The sequence below is a fragment of the Pantherophis guttatus genome, chromosome 12, assembly GCF_059756535.1.
Source record: "Pantherophis guttatus breed Tessera chromosome 12, ASM5975653v1, whole genome shotgun sequence".
NCBI classification, from domain to species: Eukaryota; Metazoa; Chordata; class Lepidosauria; order Squamata; family Colubridae; genus Pantherophis; species Pantherophis guttatus.
This window is the reverse complement of record NC_142074.1, coordinates 1,297,853-1,317,615: the sequence shown is the minus strand read 5'-3', so window position 1 is coordinate 1,317,615 and position 19,763 is coordinate 1,297,853. Positions and strand designations below refer to the sequence as shown.

The following is a 19,763-nucleotide window of genomic DNA, read 5'->3' as shown; positions in this document are numbered from 1 at the left end:
TCATAGCTTACAATTTACCTGGATTCTCATATCATTGACCTAATATCTATCTATCTATTGTTATCCTCATTAATCATATATTTAACTATGACTTTTTCTTCCCTCATTATCATTCAAAGTATTCTAAGATTTAAGTTAATTTTTATTATAACATTCCTTTCGTCCTCCTGAATCTATCCAATAGTAATACACCTATATGTTATATTTCACATAGTTCTACAATTCTTGTATTGTAAAAGCCTCTACCATATTTCATTTCCATATTTTTTTTATCTAACCATTGATAAAATAGGTCTGTAATGTGAATGATGTAGGAATAGTACAGGGTCAGCTATATGAACACTGAAGGGCCCTCTTTATTCACATCATTATAAGAAAGAAATGTGCTTGTTTAGAAATTACATTAAGTCAGCTAAATTCCATTCTTGGTAATATATATCTTCTGAGGGGCCTATGTCAAGGATGCAAAGACATCCATCTGAAACAAAAAGTTACTCATTATCCAAAAGCAGCCATGAATCTATGCATCAGCAATCACAAAATTAAAAAAGGATGTTTAGCTAAGATGATCTCATGTATTAGAAATTAATATATGAATTTAGTAATATAGAAAACTGATGAAAGTATCAATCATCACCTAACAAATATATGTTAACCATATTTGGAAAGCTGCTGTGCTCACAAAATTCTTTGTCTTGGAGATGTATAAAAGCAGTTGTATCAGAGCTCTTCTTTGTTCAGAATTGCAGATACAAATCTGGTTCTGAAACTGCGCAATAAACTGTCTCTTGCTGACCCAGGAATGTTTTTTGGTCCCATCATTCCATAACATCTGAGCCTCCTTTTGATCACTAACAGGAATAACAAATAACCGAAAGTAGCAAAGTACCATGTTGCAAAGATCAGGAATCCACTTCTTCCCATGGTAAGTTAACAACCAGGCTAAATAAATAGGTGAACCTGCACAAAGAACAGCAAACCAGGCCGAGTTCTTTACACAAATTTCCTTGAACCCACGAATTAGTTGTCCCAGCTTGACTCATACAACAAAGAAAGAGATCTGCAAATGTAAGAAAAGTTAATTAAAATATTTTCCCCGCTGGAGTTACACATTCACCAAATTAAACATCAGGGGCACACTCAGACCCCACACCCCCAGAGACTCCCTGCCCTATATTTATTTCTAGCCTCTGTATCCCCATTTGCACCTTCTTTATGCTCCCAAATAATTTTGTTCTCTTGCAAACAGCCTGCTATGGAAAATAAGTCGACCCCCTCTTCTTTGTGGCAGTTCCTCAAATACTGGAATACCGCTATCATGTCCCCCCCTAATTCTTCTTCTCTTTAGACTAGCCAAACCTAAATCCTGCAACCGTTTTTCCTACGTTTTAGTCTCCAGGCCTTTGATCGTCTTAGTTGCTCTTCTCTGAACTTTTTCCAAAGTCTCAACACCTTTTTTGTAATGTGGAGGCCAAAACTGGATGCAGTGTTCCAGATGTGGTCTTTACCAAGGCTTTATAAAGCGGCACTCATACTTCATGTGATTTTGATTCTACGCCTCTGTTTATACAACTCAGGATTATATTAGATTTTTTGGCGGTGGCTGCACACGGCTGGCTCATATTCAAGTGATCATCCCCTGGGACTCCCAGGTCCCTCTCACAATTACTTGTTTGTTCAAAGTTCTTATTGTTCAAAGTTATGACTTACCTGAAAAAGCATAGGATCCAAAGTTCTGATAGTGGAGTCCACTTTGAGCACATTTATGGCTGTTTGCAGAATTCCATGGTCATCCGACTGCATTTTGACGGTTTTGCCAAAAACAGGCACGTCTGGATTTCAGTAAAATTGTGCCATAGTGAATAATGAACTTGTTTAAGGACCATGGTGCTTGCTTAATGACCGCAGTGTTTGTACTTAAGATTGCAGCATTTGCTTGACCACTGTCACAAAAAATGCTTTAAAATTGGGTGAGTCACATGACAGACCCAATATATCACCGTTATGACTTACAATTGTAATGGGCAGGCTCCGTTACAGTTGTAAGTCAAAGACTGCCTGTATAATGATGCTTAAAACACACACAAAACAAACCCTATAATCTAGAGCTGTGGTGGCACAGTGGTTAGAATGCAATACTGCAGGTCTAATAATTCACTGCTCACTGCAGGAATTAGATTCTGAGCGGCTCATGGTTGTCTCAGCCTTCCAGCGTTGGTAAAATGAGGATCCAGATTGTTGGGGGCAATACGCTGATTCTCTAAACCGCTTAGAGAGGGCTGTAAAGCGGTATATAACTTTAAGTGCAAGGGCTACCCATGGGATCCACAAGTTTCCAGGGCCTTCAGGAAGGTTAACTGGGATGGGGCCAGTCTCACCTGGGGCGGGGGTGGGTGGGAATGATGTTCTGTGGGGTTACAGCAGAAAAGGCAGATCTTCTAGGTCCCATCTGAGCTATCTTTGGCTGATTTGCAAGCTACTCTCCAGCATAATGGGAATGGAAAAGAGTTCAAAAGTTGGATAAATGTCTTAGTTTGGTAAGCCATGGTTTAGATCATAAAGGTTCATGTAGTTGTTAACATCCAGCCACACTGTGTCTCCTTCATCTCAGTTGGACAGCTTTTGACTGGAATCCAGTGGACCATGTTCTCATGTAATTCTTTATGGTTTATTATTCTGCATCCATTATTCACTTATATGGGATTGGGCTATGGCTTTTTAAACACAGAAGAACATCCTGATGATATATAAGATCACTTTGTTAAAATTCAGCGATGGAATGATGCTATTCCCAATGGTTATTTATTTGACTGGATTTACACAAAATTGTAATTTTAGTAGCAAAGGCATTTTAAAAAGAACTTCCAAAGCACATTAAAAAGTTTTAATATTTATGGAGTTTATTTTCACCTTATCATTTGAAATATACAATTAGACAACAGATGATCTGGTGGATTACCCTTTCGGAGATATTTTCTGAATAGATTCCTCAGTCTCTTCAACCATAACAGAACTTCTAATGTTATTATATTTTTTATGTCATAAAGCATTTTATAAAATTTGTCAAATTTCACTCCTTTGCGATTCATGGATCCCGAACTTTAGACACATTGCGTAAGTTAGCCCATCTGAGTTACATTGGTTCAAAAATTATTGCATTGCTATATTGTACTGTTCACCCAAATAAAAATTATGAGAACGAGAGTTTTAGTAATAGATAGATTGTTCATATTTCATTGTATTTTTGTTGTTAGCAAACCCAGTTTAGCCTGGTGCAAATGCCAATCTGAACCAGACAGGAGAGGCAGTTGAAGGAACATTTATTCTTCAGCAAAAGGGTCTCAGCAGCTACGGGAACCAACAATACACAAATACAATTTTTATAGTGTTATGATTAAGGGAGTAAACTTTCTGCCTCGGCAATTCCTTTAAACAAATTTCCCTAATTCCAACCTGAGATCTTCATTTTGGAAAATGATCAAGGCTGATGGAAAGTTTTATTCTTAACTCTATTTTATTTTTATTTTATTTATTTATTTATTTTTCTTGTTTATTTTTCTCTCTACTGTAAGGATTTATTGACAACTGGCATTCCGCCTGTTTCTTAGGAAGACCAAAAGCTAAGCAGCCCCGGGCAGCTTAGCTGCCTCCCCGCAACCATTTCTAACCTGTCTAGCCACCAGCTGAGCCCTGCAGTCCAAACTCCAAGAACAAACTAAGCAAAGACCATTGAAGTACCACACGTTCAGTCTACTGAGGACAGACTGGGGCAACTGCGAGGCTGCCAGGAGAGCCCTCAAGCTCTGACAAGGGGAAACATTCACCCCGTACCCCACCCCACCCCCTCAGGCCTTCTTCTGTTTCAACATCTCCATGTACTTCTGGAGAGACTTCTGAATAGCATCCCTGGAAATAAAGTGCACAAAGTCCTGGATGTCAGCCTCATGATGCATCAGCAGGTGGTCGAGAGCTTGCTTCCGTAGGGTGGACTTGGAGAGCTGTCGGGCGTGATCTGGAATGGCCAGCCACTGGGCCATGGCTTCTGCAGCTCTAGCTGGGATCTTCTCTTCCACCAGGCCAATTTTGAGGATTTCTTGTGGAGAATAGAGGAGTCCCAGCTGGAGAGAGCGCTTGGTGGCCCTGTGGCCAACAGAGTTCAGCAAAGAGTCCTTCAGCCAGATGGACAAGCCACTATGTCCAGTCTTGTCTCATTCAGACCAATGTAGTACTTCGGATTGTCAGCCATGATCCAGTAGTCACATGACAAGGCCGTGAGGCAGCCTCCCGCGCGGCTGGAACCGTTGACGGCGGCCACGGTGACCAGGTGGCTGTGTAGAGGAGGATCCAGAGCTGCTGCAGAGCCCTCCAGAACTCGCCCAGATGCTCTCTGCGACGTCCAGCCCAGGCAAGAAGATCCCGGGCCCAGCCGAGGTGAGGACGAGACAGGCCCTGTGGTCCTCCAGCTTCTGCAGTGCCGGGCTGAGCCCATTTACCGGTGGCTGCTGCAGCCGTACCACCGCCATGCCTGTGTGCTCATCCAACTCCCCCAGCCCTGCTCTTCCGGCGCCTATGCCCCCCCCCCCGCAGGGAAGGCCAGGGGAGTCAGCGGGCACAGAAGGGCCCCGCCAGGCCCGGCTGCCTATCCTGCCAGCCACCCCACCATCTTGCTCGGGAGGAGCAATTTGCCCCCACGGACAGCCCCGCGAAAGGACTGGCCGCCCATTCTTCCCTCCGTTTTAATAGAGCCCTTTGGCACAACGGTCACCCTTGTCCATGGCAGCCATCTCCAACCTTGGCAACTTTAAGACTTGTGGACTTCAACTCCCAGAATTCCTCCGTCAGCGAAGTCCACAAGTCTTAAAGTTGCCAAGGTTGGAGATGGCTGTCTATGGAGGTTCAAGCCTCTGAATGGACTCTTGAACGCCTCAAAGCAGGACCCATCTTCCTCAGCCAGGACAGGGAGTCCTTGATGTACAACAGTTCGTTTAGTGACCGTTCAAAGTTACAATCGCACTGAAAAAAGGGACTTATGACCATTTTCATACTTACGTCTGTCACAGCATCACCAAAATCACGTGATCAAAATTCAGAAAACTTGGCAACTGACTCATATTTACGACGGTCGCAGTGTCCCTTGGGGTCACGTGATCCCCTTTTGCAATCTTCTGACAAGGAAAGACAATGGGGAAGCCAGATTCACTTAACAACCATGTTCCTAAGACAATAACTGCAGTGACTCACTTAACAACTGCACCAAGAAAGGTCGTGTAATAGGGCAAAACTCAGTCAGCGAATGTTGCGCTTAGCGAGAGAAACGTTGGGCTCAGTTATGGTCGTAAGTCGAGGACTACATGCACTTGCATTCTTCCTCCTCCCTCCCCCCCCCCCGCAAGAGCTGTAGGCGGGGCCAGATCGATTTGGACGGCAGCTCTGCCTCCGCCCTCCAATCACATCGCACCAGATCGCCCCCTTCTCATTGGTCGGAGAGCGCTTCCTTTCACCCTAAAGGCGGAAGGTCAGGGCTTGAACGGAACCGGAAGCGCCACGGACCAATGGCGGACGGCGGAGTGGCAGCTCGACCAATGAGAAGCTGGCCCGGCTGCCCGTCTGACCAATGGGGGGCCGGGCTGCCGGCGTCGGCCGCCTCTCTCTCTCTCTCTCTCTCTCTCTCCTCAGTTCTGGCGGCCATGGCGGCGCCGCGGCTGCTGCTCCTGCGGGCCCTGATGCTGGGCGGGCTGGGGCTGCTGGTCGGCTGGGGCGGCTCCGGAGTGGAGGGGCAGAAGAAAAAGGAGGTGAGCGGCAAGGCAGCCGCGGGCTCGGGGGTAACCCGAGGTCATCCAGACGAGCAGCAGGACCGTCCCTGGGCAGGGAGCATGCGCAAAGGAGTCGGGGGGGAGGGGGAGGCCGGCGGCTGTGGCGTCGTTTCGCCTCAGAGCCGGCCGGTCTTGGCGTCTCTCCGCGGGAAGAAGCGCGTTGGCGGCCTGGGCTGAGGCCTCGCAGGGCAGCCCGGTCTCCGTCAGCAGCCTCGTCCGTCTCCCAGGCGGAATTGGGCCCTTTCTTGGCCGGGGCCCCGCAGAGGCTGCACCAGGGCCTCAGCGGTGGGCCAATGGGGCTCTTTTACCACCTGTGGACTTCAACTCCCAGAATTCTGGGAGTTGAAGTCCACAGGTGGTAAAAGAGCCCCATTGCCCCCCCCCCCGCACCAGGGAGCCCTTCTGGCTACCACCCAGGCTTAGAACGGCTTTGGGGCCGCCTTGAATGCGCCCCCATCGGGATGCGATACGTTCAAGGGAAAATCCTCCAAGGGCCTCCGTCTCCTGGGAGGGAAGAGGTGGCTGCAGGTCTATGGCGATGGTCAGTCCTCCAGGCCACATCTTGCCCCAAAGAGGCTTTTCCAAGAGGCCCTTCTGGACTTTATGCTTTTTTCTTTTGGAGACCTTTCACCTCTCATCCAAGAAGCTTCTTCAGCTCTTGACTGGATGGTGGGGGGGAGGGGAAGGGAAGGGTTTATATTCCTTGCAGCCTTCAAGGAAAAACGAGAAAAAACGAGAAAAGTCCAGAAGTGCCTCCTGAAAAAAAGCACCTTTGGGACAACCATCACCTGGACGACTTGAGAATCTCTACAGACTTTTAGCTATACAGTTTGGGATGAAGACCTTTGGATTGGTGGGGGAACAGGAATGGATTTCCAGAGGAAAAAATTGCAGACTACAGGAACCATTTGCAGCATTCAGGTGACCCTGAGGACACAGATAAACCTCCCAAGTGCTTCAACCATCCTCTAAAACAGTGTTTCTCAACCTTGGTAGCTTGAAGATAGGTGGACTTCAACTCCCAGAATCCCCCAGGCAGCAGCGTTGGCTGGGGGATTCTGGGAGTTGAAGTCCACCCATTTTCAAGCTTCCAAGGTTGAGAAACACTGCTCTAAAAGGATGCAAATGACCAGCTGTCTGCAAGGAACATAAATCCTTCCATTCCCCATTATCCTGTTGAGCTGAAGAAGCTTCTTGGATGAGAAGTGAAATGTCTTCAAAAGAAAACACAAGAAAGTCCAGTTGCCTCCTGAAAAAGCACCTTTGGGACAAGACGTGGCTGTCTTTGCACAATGCGTATCTGGCATCCTTCGCAGAGTTAACACATGGCAACCTTGGTGTTGATCTCGGCCAAATCCACTTTGGAGGGTGGTTGCTGAGGGGGGGAAAAAGGAAGATGGATGGTATGCCAGGGTAGGAAAAGCGATGCATAAATGCAACAGCATGGTTAGACTATGTTTTCTTTTTAAATTCCGCCTTTTTTATTGTTATAAACAACTCAATGTGAGGAACATAGCTAATACTTTATTATTTTTATAAACAACTCAATGCTATGAATGTACCTAATACTCCTCCTTCCACCTATTTTCTCCACAATCACAATTCTGCAAGGTGGTCGGGCTGAGAGAGAACCTGTTCCAAAGTCACCCAGCTGGTTTTACCTAAGGCAGGTCTAGAACTTGCAGCCCTCCTCCCCTCCAATCCCAGTTTCTTGCCTGGGTTTATTCTTTTTAATTTGCAGGCCTTCGGTTTCATGTAGGTGTAGTGTGCAAAAATAATTAATGTGAACATTTGTGTGGTGTTGGGCTTCTTTCAATCTTTCAACTTGACAATGAAAGGTGAAAGAGGAAAAAGAGGGTGGAAATTGTGGCATTTCATGTGAAGAGAGAGAATCATGTAATCCTGTAGTATTTATGGATTTACCACATCATGGTAAATTAGTGGGAGCCGGCACTGCTCACGATAAGCCCTGATGTGTATTTAAGTGGAATGAATTAACATTTAAGCTGTTGACCATTTAGGTGCCTGAAAGATGGCATGCATTTAACGTTGCAGAATTTATTTCTAACCTAGATGGTGCTTTCCGAAAAAGTAAGCCAGTTGATTGAATGGACTAGCAAAAGATCAGTTATTCGACTGAATGGGGACAAATTTCGACGTTTGATAAAGGCACCACCAAGAAATTACTCTGTGATAGTAATGTTCACCGCTCTTCAGCCTCACAGACAATGCGTTGTGTGCAAGTAAGAATATCAGTTATTCAGAAATTCACCATATTATCAGAAGAGTATACTCATTAGTGCATTTTAAGAATTTTTGTGCTGGGATTACGCTTGTTAGAAGTTGATAAAATAGCCATTTGTGAAGTGGTAATTTGGAAATATTCCTCTAAAAAGGGCTCATGTATGGGGATGAATATTATGCTGAATCTGCTATAATTGCAGGTTATGAACAGCATTTCTTTGAACAAGTTGTATAAGTTCCTAAAGTTCCCAAAAGCAAAAATGATTTTAGAAACTAATGTTTAGTTCAGGGGTCTCCAACCTTGGCAACTTGAAGACTTGTGGACTTCAACTCCCAGAGTTCCTTAGCCAGCAAAGCTGGCTGAGGAATTCTAGGAGTTGAACTCCACAAGTCTTCAAGTCGCCAAGATTGGCGACCTCTAGTTTAGTTCATGTTTAACTGAACAGTTGGGGAAAACTGACACTTCAACTACTTGGAGAGGATCCAACGATTGTTTTGTTGAAAGTAGCAAGTTAGAATGAGTCACTGGTCTGCTGTTAAGAACACAAAGTATCAGAGATGGTCAACCAAACTTTTAAATAGCACAACAGAGATTGGAGGTAACTACAGGCAGTCCTTGGCTTACAATCACCTATGGGACCAGAACTCATTGCCGTTGTTAGTCAAATCACCACATGACCAGTCTCAGGTTTACAATCATTTATGCAATAGTCATTAAGTGACTCAACCCGGTTGTTAAGCAAAGCACCTGGGTGTAAGTACTAGCCTATTTTATTCAATGGGCATTTCCCCCCAGAAAAAAAAAAAAAAAAACCTGTTGCAAAACGCAATCACATGACTGAGGGACACTGTCAGTGGTCCTAAATGTGATCTAGTTGCTAAGCCTAAAGTGCAATCCCACAGCTGTTGAGAATGAAGTGACCATCATAACTTTGAGGACTGGTAGTAAGTAATCTTCAAGTCCCACGTTTGAATGGTCATTAAGTGACCATTGTTTGTAATGTTACACTGGTTGTAAGTCGAGGGCCACCTGCACATCTGATCACTGACAAAGAATAGGAATACAGATTGGGGCTCACAGTATGTCTTTGTTCAGAAAGACACAGGGTACTTAGACTTCGATGGTGTGAATGCCAATCAAGCAGACTATTACTCTTCCATTATCCCACTTTTAAAGGAGAGAATTTTAAACACATCCATTATTGCAGTTTATAGCCTGTAAATTGATGTAGCGGTTTTGGGTGGAATTATGTCATGAGGGAATAGTTGTAGCATGTATAAGGTGGTTTAGCAGTCAAGATTACTATGACTGGATATGTTGTTTTCACAGGGAAGTGAAGGCACAGATATTCAGGAGCCATCACTGACCTTGATACGAACATATAGAAGGCAGTAACAATTCTTTCCACGCCATCCTGAAATTAAATTCTAGCTTCTCAGGCCTGAAGCACATTTATTTTATTTATTTTATTAAATTTATATACCGCCCTATTCCTGAGGGACTCAGGGCGGTGAACAGCGAACGATAAAAAATACATGTAATACAAATGTTAATTAAACAAAAACCAATTAAAATATACTAAACACTCTGGTCCTAGATAATTCAAGACATCCCAGTTTAAAATAAAATCGAAAGCAATATAAAGGGAAAGTTAGGCCAGGCCGGCCTGCTGAAACAGGAATGTTTTGAGGGCACGGCGGAAAGTGCGCAGATCCGGAATCTACTGTATCTCTGGGGGGAGCTCGTTCCAGATGGTGGGTGCCCCCACAGAAAAGGCTCTCCCCCTGGGGGCCGCCAGTCGACACTGTTTGGCTGACGGCACCCTGAGAAGCCCCTCTCTATGGGAGCGTACTGGGCGGTGAGAGGCTATTGGTGGCAGAAGGCGGTCTCGTAAGTACCCCGGTCCTAAGCCATGGAGTGCTCTAAAGGTGGTAACTAAGACCTTGAAGCGCACCCGGAAGACCACAGGGAGCCAGTGCAGCTCGCGCAGGAGGGGAGCCACATGGGAGCGCCATGCTGCTCCCATAACTACCCGGGCGGCCGCATTCTGGACCAGCTGGAACCTCCGGGTGCTCCTCAAGGGGAGCCCCATGTAGAGAGCATTACAGTAGTCCAGGCGTGAAGTGATGAGGGCATGAGTGACCGTATTTAACGAGTCCCGATCCAGAAAGGGACGCAACTGGCGAATCAGGCGAACCTGATAAAAACACCTCCCGGCCACAGCTGTCAAGTGTTCTTTTAAAGACAGCCGTGAGTCCAAGAGGACGCCTAAGTTGCGAACCCTCTCCGTGGGGGGCAATGACTCATCCCCAATAGTCAGTGATGGCACCAACTGACTATATCGGGACGTCGGAAACCACAGCCACTCGGTCTTGGATGGGTTGAGCCTGAGTCTGTTCCTCCCCATCCAGATCCGTACAGCCTCCAGGCACTGGGACATCACTTTAAGGGCATCATTGGGGTGGTCCGGGGTGGAGATGTATAGCTGAGTATCATCAGCATACTGATAACTTCACCCCAAAAACCACGGATGATCTCACCCAGCGGCTTCACATAAATGTTGAACAGAAGGGGTGAGAGAACCGACCCCTGTGGCACCCCACATACAAGGGGCCTCGGGGTCGACCTCTGCCCCCCTGTCAACACAGACTGCGACCGATCAGAGAGAAAGGAGGAGAACCACCGCAACACGGTGCCCCCCACCCCTAACATTTCCAACCGGTGCATACACGGTGCATACTAATACTTCCTTTCATTTCTGACAGACAAGCTGATGAGGAGTACCAGATTCTGGCAAACTCCTGGCGATTCTCAAGTGCATTTACCAACAGGATCTTTTTTGCCATGGTGGATTTCGATGAAGGTGCTGATGTATTTCAGATGGTGAGGAGTTTCTGGTGATTTTAAAGCAGTGAGCTTATAGGAATTGCTTATAGGGGTTTTTGTATGACAAAGGATAGCAAAAGATAATATTACTTTTATTTTGAAAAAAAATCTCAAGATATTTAGAAAACAATCTGAATTATATTTATTCAAAAAATAAGTCCTTAAGTATTCTTTATCTTCATTAAACATATTTTATTTATTTTATCTCAGTGCTTTTCCACCTTAGCAACTTTAAGATGTGTGAACTGCAATTCCCAGACTTTCCCAGGCAGCATCTGAAAAGTTGCCAAGGTGGAGAAGGTTTCTCTGGAAGAGGTGAAGCGAAGGGTTCTGCAGCACCCACGTTGTGCCCAGGTTGAGAATCACTGGTCTAGAGTAGCTGCAGGTTTTCCTGTGGACAAAAGGCTTTCCTCATCCTTGTACAGGCATTCCTTCACTCACAACCCCAGTTGAGACCAGAATTTCGGCTGCTAAGCAAGGCAAGTGTTAAGTGAGCTAGGCCCAATTTTTAAACCTTTTTTTGCCACAGTTGTTAAGTGAATCTAACTTCCCTGGTTGACTTTGCTTGTCTGAGGCCTGCTGGGAAGGTCTCAAAAATCACCCAGTCCCAAGACGCTGCAGCTATCGCAAAAACCGAAGCGAATGGTTTAAATGGACAACCTGCAGAGGAGCTAATATTATCAGTTATAAACTAAATATTGCTCCCATAAGCTGAGAATCGGGTTTTTTTTGACAGCAGGGATTTAAAGTTTGGCATTAGAGACTAAGTTTTCAATGACATATTTTTGTATATTTTGCTGAAAAATAAAGCTCAACATGAATTCTGCTCCAACCTTCATTAATTTCCCACCAAAAGGGAAGCCAAAAAGAGGAGACACTTATGAGCTGCAAGTGCGAGGTTTTGCCGCTGAACAGCTTGCCCGCTGGGTGGCTGATCGAACAGATGTGAACGTAAGTAAACACCAGACTTTGCCTCTGATGTGATGCTTTTAGTTCTGACTGCCCAAAGAGATGGTTTCTTATCCCATTGTTGCTTTGAGGGACCACTGCTGAACTCTTGGGCATCTCCTTCAGCTTCAGAGAGTATACAGACTCCTATAGAAAGAGGCTGCTCTAATGTGGGTTCTGACAATTAGTTGGTCGAAAGTGGAATCAACTTCCATCTTATCTGCTGGATTCAGTACAATACCACAAGCCAAAGCTAAGCAACACATTATGTCTTAGAATATTGGGACCACAATTTGTCCTCACTTGTTGGGCAAACTCAATCATTGTAGCTTATTCAATAAAACTTGTTTAATAAAACCATCTAACTGGATACATGAATGAACCCATATAGTTTGCATGAACCAATTGAAAACAATTATTTTTTTTAATTCCCAAAGTGGAAATGTAGAGTGGTTGAGGGAACAGATACTTAAAAAACAACAACACTTCTGGAGTTTCTAGTTTTCAGATGTGCTCAGCTACTGCCAAAACTATCCTGGCAATCTTTGGCTTACAACTCAGGACTGTGCTAGCATGTGCAGTGATGCAATTCAATACTCATCCCACTGATTAATAATTGAACCTCCTTAGAATATTTGCTTTTTGAATGAACATTTTTTTGTAAAATTGCTTGGATATATTTTAAGAATCAAGTTACTTATTGTAGTAGTAATTAAAAGTGGCTTGAATATCTAACTTTAGAAGTTAATCAGCATTTTTCTCTGTGGATCATTTCTAATACTTTAAAAATTTCATTAGCTTTCTTAGTATAACTTTTTCTTTGGGGGAAAATTGATCTGAAGACACTGCTGGAAACCTGCTTTGTACAGATTCTCCTCCATCATCACATTAGGAGAGCAGTGACATAAGCGGCAGCTATTTTCATTGTTGGAATTATACTGTTTATTACTCCTTTTAATTAATTCTGCCCTGTCCCTCAAAAGGTACAAAGACATATATTAATAAACAAGGCACAACATAATCTTTGTTTTAAAATGTTCTTTATATTGTGGATCAGTCATCCAATGTCATACCTGGCCGAGGCCCCCCCTATGTCCAAGAATTCGATGTGCTCCCTTTCAGTAAATCATTTTAGAAGCCGTGTGGGAGACATCCAAGTCAGGGAGCGTTTTAGTGACCCCAGTGCTGAAAAGTCCCCTCCCATTGATGGCAGTGAAATAATGACTGGAGCTGACAGTTGCAGCCTGCCTTTCTCACAGATCCGAGTGATAAGACCACCAAACTATGCTGGACCTTTGATGTTGGGGCTGCTGCTGGCTGTCATTGGTGGCCTCGTCTATTTAAGAAGAAGCAACCTAGATTTTCTCTACAACAAGACAGGCTGGGCGTTTGCTGCTTTGGTAAGCAATCTGACCTTTTGCCCCCTTGCTCTACTCAGGCACGCAGCAGCGTGAACTCTCCTGAAGAAGCTGCAGCGGGCATTCTTTTCCCCCCTGTTTAAAAAGGGACAACCGGAGGAAAGAAGGTTTCTGTGTTCCTGCTTGGGAATTATTTTTGCAGGAAACGGGCAGATCTGAAATCAACATTTTAGACCTCTCTGGTTCCTTTGAGAATAAATTTATTATTGATAAGGTATAAATTATACCTGATTAAATCATACTATTGTGTAAATAACGTCTGAAGAGTTTATAAATGCCAATTTTAAGGTTTATCGTAAGAATAAACATTTGAAATAACTGAAAGTGTGAAAAAAGCCCTGTGAGGTTAGTTATATATAGGCACATTCCTTTGGTAGGTTTGTTGGTGGCACATGCATGGCAGCTGATTCACTCTTGTTTTTTAGTGCTTTGTTCTGGCTATGACATCAGGCCAGATGTGGAATCACATCAGAGGGCCACCATACGCTCATAAGAATCCTCACACAGGTCAAATGGTGAGTTATTTTTCCCTTGGAACCGGAGATCCTTTTCCTTGGCTCCAAGTCCTCGTCTGCTGGGAAATTTCCAAGTTCAGTGGGAGGTAGTGGGGGAGGGGTTGTAGAGCATTAATTGCCATCAGATTGTTCTGAGCTGAGCTTCGCTTTCTAAAGAACTGATGGGGGTTTCTGCTCACATGCAAATGCAGGTTCTGAGCTTTGTCCCACCGAAGTAATTTCATGTCTTTGATCTCTTTATTTTCCAGAACTACATCCATGGGAGCAGCCAAGCACAATTTGTTGCTGAAACACATATTGTTTTACTGTTTAGTATCCTTGAGGATAAGTAGGATATGCGAAAGTACAATCAGAAATATTGTTTGTCCAGCCTTCTGCTGCTGTGTGATGGTTTTACAATTCAGGAAATGGCCTGTGTTGGGCTGGGGGAGGACGTGCTGCAAATTTACGCCTACCAATCCTGGCAGGAGATCACTAGGACGAATCTACAGACCCCTCACATCCTGGACACTGTTTCAGGGTAATTCAGGCCAAAACAATTAGGCACAGGGACAGTTTCTTTCGTCCCACAGCACTGTCTTATGTCTAAAGATACTTACACATATCGTAGGGTTGTAGTAGTATTATCCTTATCTTATCCCCCTCTTATTGGTATTATTATTATGATGATTATTATTACTCTGTCACTTTGTGTGTACGCTGAGAGCTCCTGTACTGGAGACAAATTCCTAGTGTTTCTAATCCTACTTGGCCCAATAAAATATTCTATCTGTAGGAGCAGGTAAGAGGTAAACACATTTGTCTGAAGGTGGCTTATTCTGTTCTAGTGGCAACTGGTCTCAGTGTTGTAAATGTAACATTGCTACCTGGAGTTACTTCAAGTAGACCTTGCTTATTGACTGCCTTGTTTATACCATCCAATTGAAGTTATAGTGGTATAAAAAACATATTTGCAAGTAGACCTTGCGTTTACAACCATTGTAGTATCATAAGATCGCCTTTTGCACACTTCCTAGCCACCTTCTGACAATCCAAGTTAATGGAGAAGGCAAATTTGCAAATTGCAATAATGTGATGCCTTACTTAATAATTGTGATTCACTTAACACCCAAAGAGGAAACCAGGTTATAAGCCCATTGCAGCCACATGATTTTCCACTGAACAACTGTGGTGTTTAGTGATTGAGTAGCCAGTCCCAGTTGTGGTCGCTAAGTGAGGAATATCTGTAAACCTAACCCTGCACCCTAGTTGGAATTCTCATTCTATGTTATGTTCAAATGACACACTAAACTTTGGGCAGATGTTTTGTCAACCGTGCCTGTAAAAGTGTAGAAATCTGAATGTTTGCCATAATTATGTAAGATGGGATCTCTCTCAAAGCTGAAAGGCTTCTTTCTGTCCATGGCTGTGGCCTTAACCTGCCTTCTCACAGATGCAGGTGTCACTCTGGGGATTGTGCTTCTTTATGAAGCTGCTACGTCTGACTTGGAAGTGGGGAAGAGAAAAGGTAAGTATCAGAACGGATAGCAAAATGCTTTCGTTGGATTACATTGTCAGAGGTAATTGGCCCCGTTACCTTCCTGGGGTAATTTCTTGGATCGTGGCATTTTCCTTGTGTATATCTTTGAAAAATAAGGCCGGAATACATCTTCTAATAAACTCATATTTATTGTAAAGAAAATAAAACATCTAACTATCTAAAAATTAATTGTTACATTTTTGCAAAGTTTCTACCGGCTATTTCTCAGCCAGACCTTTCTGGCAAGAGAACAAAGAAAAAGTGTGAAGTGGAAAAGAAAGGAATGTGGATACACATAGTTAGCTTACTGATAACAAAAGTTGGCAAGCTACGGAAAGTCTGTCAGTCCAGAAATAATGAGCTCTGCTGTTAAATACAAAAACGCAGTGACATACATGACTAGGCGCAGGTGGGGAAGAGAGGGAGTGTTTAAACAGCTGCTCAGCATTTCTTGGGATGAGTTCATTGCCAGCATAAAGCATGTCCGCCATCCCTTTCGATTAGAGGATTGAGAGGCCCTTTTGTAGTGTTCCTGACATTTTTCTCACAGACTTGCCTTCCCAGAGCACTGCTGAACCAAGTGGTGCCGGTCGTTAGAAGGGTAGGGTAGCTTTGGGGTACCTCTCCTCCTGCTGCTGGAGCTGCTGCCTCCTGTAGGGCCCGCAGGAAGTTGTTTGTTATGTAAATGCATCGAGGCAGTGGCGGCCTCCACATTTTGCGAAATGCCCCTCCCCCTTTGCTGGCCCCTGCTCTTTACGGCTCAGTCTGATGATAGTTTCCGGGTGACGTGAAGGGCTTCTTTTCTCTTCCGCAGTGATGTGCGTGGCTGGCGTTGGCCTTGTGGTGGTGTTCTTCAGCTGGCTCCTCTCAGTATTTAGATCCAAATATCATGGCTACCCATACAGGTAAGTGTGTCTCCTATCTTACAAATTGCTCTGCTCCAAGGAATAGATTCTTAATAGAATTATGAAACGCAGCTGCCAACTCCAAGTTTATGGCACACCCAGTATGGGCACAGTTTGGATTACCCGAAGTTCTTAATACAGATAGAGAACCCCACTCACTGAACAGCCATGTCGTACTTCCTGCTCCCTGCTCTCTCTTGTTCAGCATCTTTTCATTTGGTGTGTTTTTATCCTCCTTTCAAGTGATGCTTGAAAGGATGAATGCTGCAAAATACATTGGTTTTCGCTTGGTGTCATTAGGATTAGGAAGGAATCACTTTTTAAAATGGGATAATGATCCAGGTGCATCCAGACAGATAGATATAGATATATATGTATATGTATTTTCTTTCAGCTTTCTGATGAATTAAGAACGTGCTGTGTTGCAATTCGCCAAAGTGGAGCCCTGGCGTCCAAGATCCAGATGGTGCTACCTCTCTGAAGTGAATGAAATCCTTGCACACCTAACCAAAGATCCCTGGTGCCTTGGCAAGACAAAACCTTTAACGTCAGGATGCCTATTACAGCACGTGACTCTTTCCCATTTACCTGAGGCCAAGGGGTCGCTTCTTGTCTTAAAAACAAGGGAGCCTTAAAAAGGCAACAGTTCCAAAAGCTTAACTCGGCGCATCTCTTTAGGCCTTGCATGTGTACAGGTGTTTTCCGTTCGCAGTTCTGCACGCTGCAAGATCTTCAGAAGTGGCTCATCTGGGTTGGCTTTTTCAGACAAGGATGGTCCTTTAATAGGTAAGCTCCCATCGTGGCTGTTTTTCCAGCACCTGCAGGGATTTTATTTCTCAGCAAGATTTCTTACTCTTGCAAGACCTAGGCATGTTATCTCTTGATAGGGGAAGAGAGTCCAATTTTGGTGTTTTGGTTCTGTGCAATAGGTGATTTGCTTTCGCCTAAAGAGTAGAATCAACAGATAAAACATGAAGGGAGAAATAACGGTTGAACCTCCTAAGCATTTAATAAAGTGGCCTCCTTGGCTCTTTTCTTTGAAGAGAAATGAATGATGTTGCCATGTGTGAGACCATTTCCATTTACTTGGTCTCCTGCTGCTGCTGAACTGAACTGAACTTCCTAGAATTATATGCTGCCCTTCCCATCAAACGTGGACAGTGTTGAGATCTACATCCCCATGTAGATTGAGCTCTGCAGTCAAGTTCTATTCTTGTGCTGATCTTTACCAAACACGGCCCCCTGCTCAGCTTTGGTAATGGACATTGTCTGTGGTGGGTTGGACTAAATATCTAGTCCTCCACTGTGTTCCCAAAAGAGATCACTGGCGTTCTTAAAATTATTTTCATAATTGAGCAATTGGGAGGAAGAAACCCAAAAGCAGAATCTCCTCTTTATCTCTTGTGTAGGTGCTATGTATATAATCCTGGCATTTGTACCAAAATCAAAGGATGGCCTCATTGGAAAAGTAGCTGATGGGGGGATAACCTACTTAAATTGAAATATTTCTCATTCGGAATCATGACTAGATATTAAACGTGCCACCTTGTCTATGGTAATGGAGACATACTATCCAATGGACTTCTTTTTTACTTTCAAGACCTTTTGGAAAGGAAAGGAAAGAATCACAAAAGAAGCTGGGTGCCATTTGAATAGTTCTCCCTTCTTCTCTGTGTCCTGCTTGGTTTTTGTGCTAAGGCCCAGATTCTCCATAGGAAGAAGACCCCATCCTGGGTTTGGTAGCATCGGTTTCTTTTGGGCAGGGGGTAATAAGGGCTGTGGAAGATCAAGAAAAAGATATTTCTTGAAGTAGCTACTACTCAGCTGTTCAGTTTTCTCTTACACAGGTTTCCTGTATTCAATTACTTTCCAAGTGCCTTAACACCATTATACTATTTTTCAGTATTTGATTCCAACAATGTTTGAAAAATGCATTTTTATATGATTGAGAGCATCTAAGTTGTAGCATGGATATTGAAATGACTATTATGGATATTTGTCAGCTTTCAATAAAAAATTTCTTAGCCTGAATCAGCATTTTTTGGGGGGAACTTGACTGCATCTGGAAAACCTCACTACACTGTCCTAAAAATATCCCAATAAAAGAAACAGAAGACAGCAGTACAATAAACAATTCTTACTTTAAGATTCAGAGGTTTATTCCATGAGCAATTTGGAACATGAACAGCCATCATAACCCAATTTACAATGAGGTCCAGAGACAATAGCTAGGTCCAACAAGGAGTAACTTTGGCCAGTGGCCCTGAACTCATCCCAAGATCTTCTTTTTATGCTTTTCTGCACTCAATTCAGAACTTACTTTCTTGCTCTTTCTTACTGACAGTCTCCACAAATACCTGTGTTCATCTCAAACTTCTGTCCATCAGCTACTTTCAGTTCCTTATTTCTCGTAGTTTCATCCTTCTACGTCCAAATATATTTCAAAACTACGTACTTTGCAAAATCACATTTCACAGCAACGGCTCAGCAGGATTACAATTAGTTCTGAAACACTTTGAAATCTTTCTGTCTAAAACTTTGGTTCATGTAGCTCTTTAGGGCCTGCTTTTCCCACTTAGGCCTTATTGATTCTAATAGATTAATAGGCATTTCCCACAACACAGAGATGTTCTCCTGCACAGCGTTTCCCCCTCCATTGTGGGGGGAGGGGGGGTGGATAGCTGAGCACCTGCCTTTCGGTCAGCTGATGTGAAGGTGCCCTCAAATCACCTTCAATATTGGCACCATTGAGATTCCATTCATTTAAATCAGGGGTCCCCAACCTGTGGGCTGTGAGGGGATTGCAACCGGGCCATGGAAATGGCTGGCAAGTGTGTGTCTACGCATCCTTGTGCGAGCAGTGGCTGAGTGTGCTTCATTTGCGGGACTGGCAGGCACATAGGCACGCCTCTCGTGCAAGTGGGGCTGCGTGTGTGTGTGTGCATGCTTGCCAGCAGCTCATGTAACACCATCCCCTCTCTCTCCCCCCCCCAATCTGCAAAGCTGGAAACATTGGGGAACTCTGATTTAGATGGTTTTAATTACAAAATTGGTGCATTGTGTCAAGCCTTATTTCCAAGAATATTTACAGATTCCCCATATATTTGGGAAGGTCTTCTTCAGAAAGATAATAAAAACACAATAGATTGTCAGTTGATACAAGGTTTTTTTAAAATATAGATTGGTCTATCTATTGAATTGTTGAAATTAATAAATTTCATTTTCTGCATACTGTTGTAGTTTCAGTTTCAGTTTATTTAGATTTATATACTGCCCTACTCCCAAAGGACTCAGGGCGGTGAACAGCCAAGATAAAACAAATATAATATAAAATTTAAAAAACAATTTAAAACATATTAAATAAATTTGGCCCATACTAATTAAAATACCCCTGTTTTTAAAAACAAAATTAAACAATTAAAAAGAGTTAAGCCAGCCCAGCTTGTTGAAATAAAAAAGTCTTGAGGGTGCAGCAGAAGGTGCATAAATCCGGGATCCTCCGTATCTCCGGGGG

At 43.7% G+C, this 19,763-nt stretch overlaps 1 protein-coding gene and 1 pseudogene across 1 annotated transcript; one reads left to right on the top strand and one right to left on the bottom strand.

Moving 5' to 3' along the window:
• Window positions 1–3,845: 3,845 nt before the first annotated feature.
• Window positions 3,846–4,536, bottom strand: LOC148112192 (enoyl-CoA delta isomerase 1, mitochondrial pseudogene; annotated as a pseudogene).
• A 524-nt stretch (window positions 4,537–5,060) lies between these two features.
• Window positions 5,061–18,280, top strand: MAGT1 (magnesium transporter 1). The gene is made up of 10 exons (XM_034435152.3): window positions 5,061–5,792; window positions 7,887–8,056; window positions 10,824–10,941; window positions 11,755–11,895; window positions 13,152–13,292; window positions 13,736–13,825; window positions 14,074–14,137; window positions 15,258–15,332; window positions 16,159–16,249; window positions 16,644–18,280. Exons 1-10 carry the CDS (start codon window positions 5,352–5,354, stop codon window positions 16,657–16,659), a joined length of 1,347 nt encoding a protein of 448 aa, XP_034291043.2. The 5' UTR covers window positions 5,061–5,351; the 3' UTR covers window positions 16,660–18,280.
• The last annotated feature ends 1,483 nt before the right edge of the window (window positions 18,281–19,763 follow it).

Bases quoted from the DNA above. Each gene is read 5' to 3' on its own strand.
- MAGT1 (XM_034435152.3), top strand. From the start codon at position 5,352: ATGCACTTGCATTCTTCCTCCTCCCTCCCCCCCCCCCGCAAGAGCTGT. The intron at 5,793-7,886 runs GTGAGCGGCAAG...TTTCTAACCTAG, and splicing joins AGGGGCAGAAGAAAAAGGAG to ATGGTGCTTTCCGAAAAAGT. The intron at 11,896-13,151 runs GTAAGTAAACAC...CCTTTCTCACAG, and splicing joins CTGATCGAACAGATGTGAAC to ATCCGAGTGATAAGACCACC.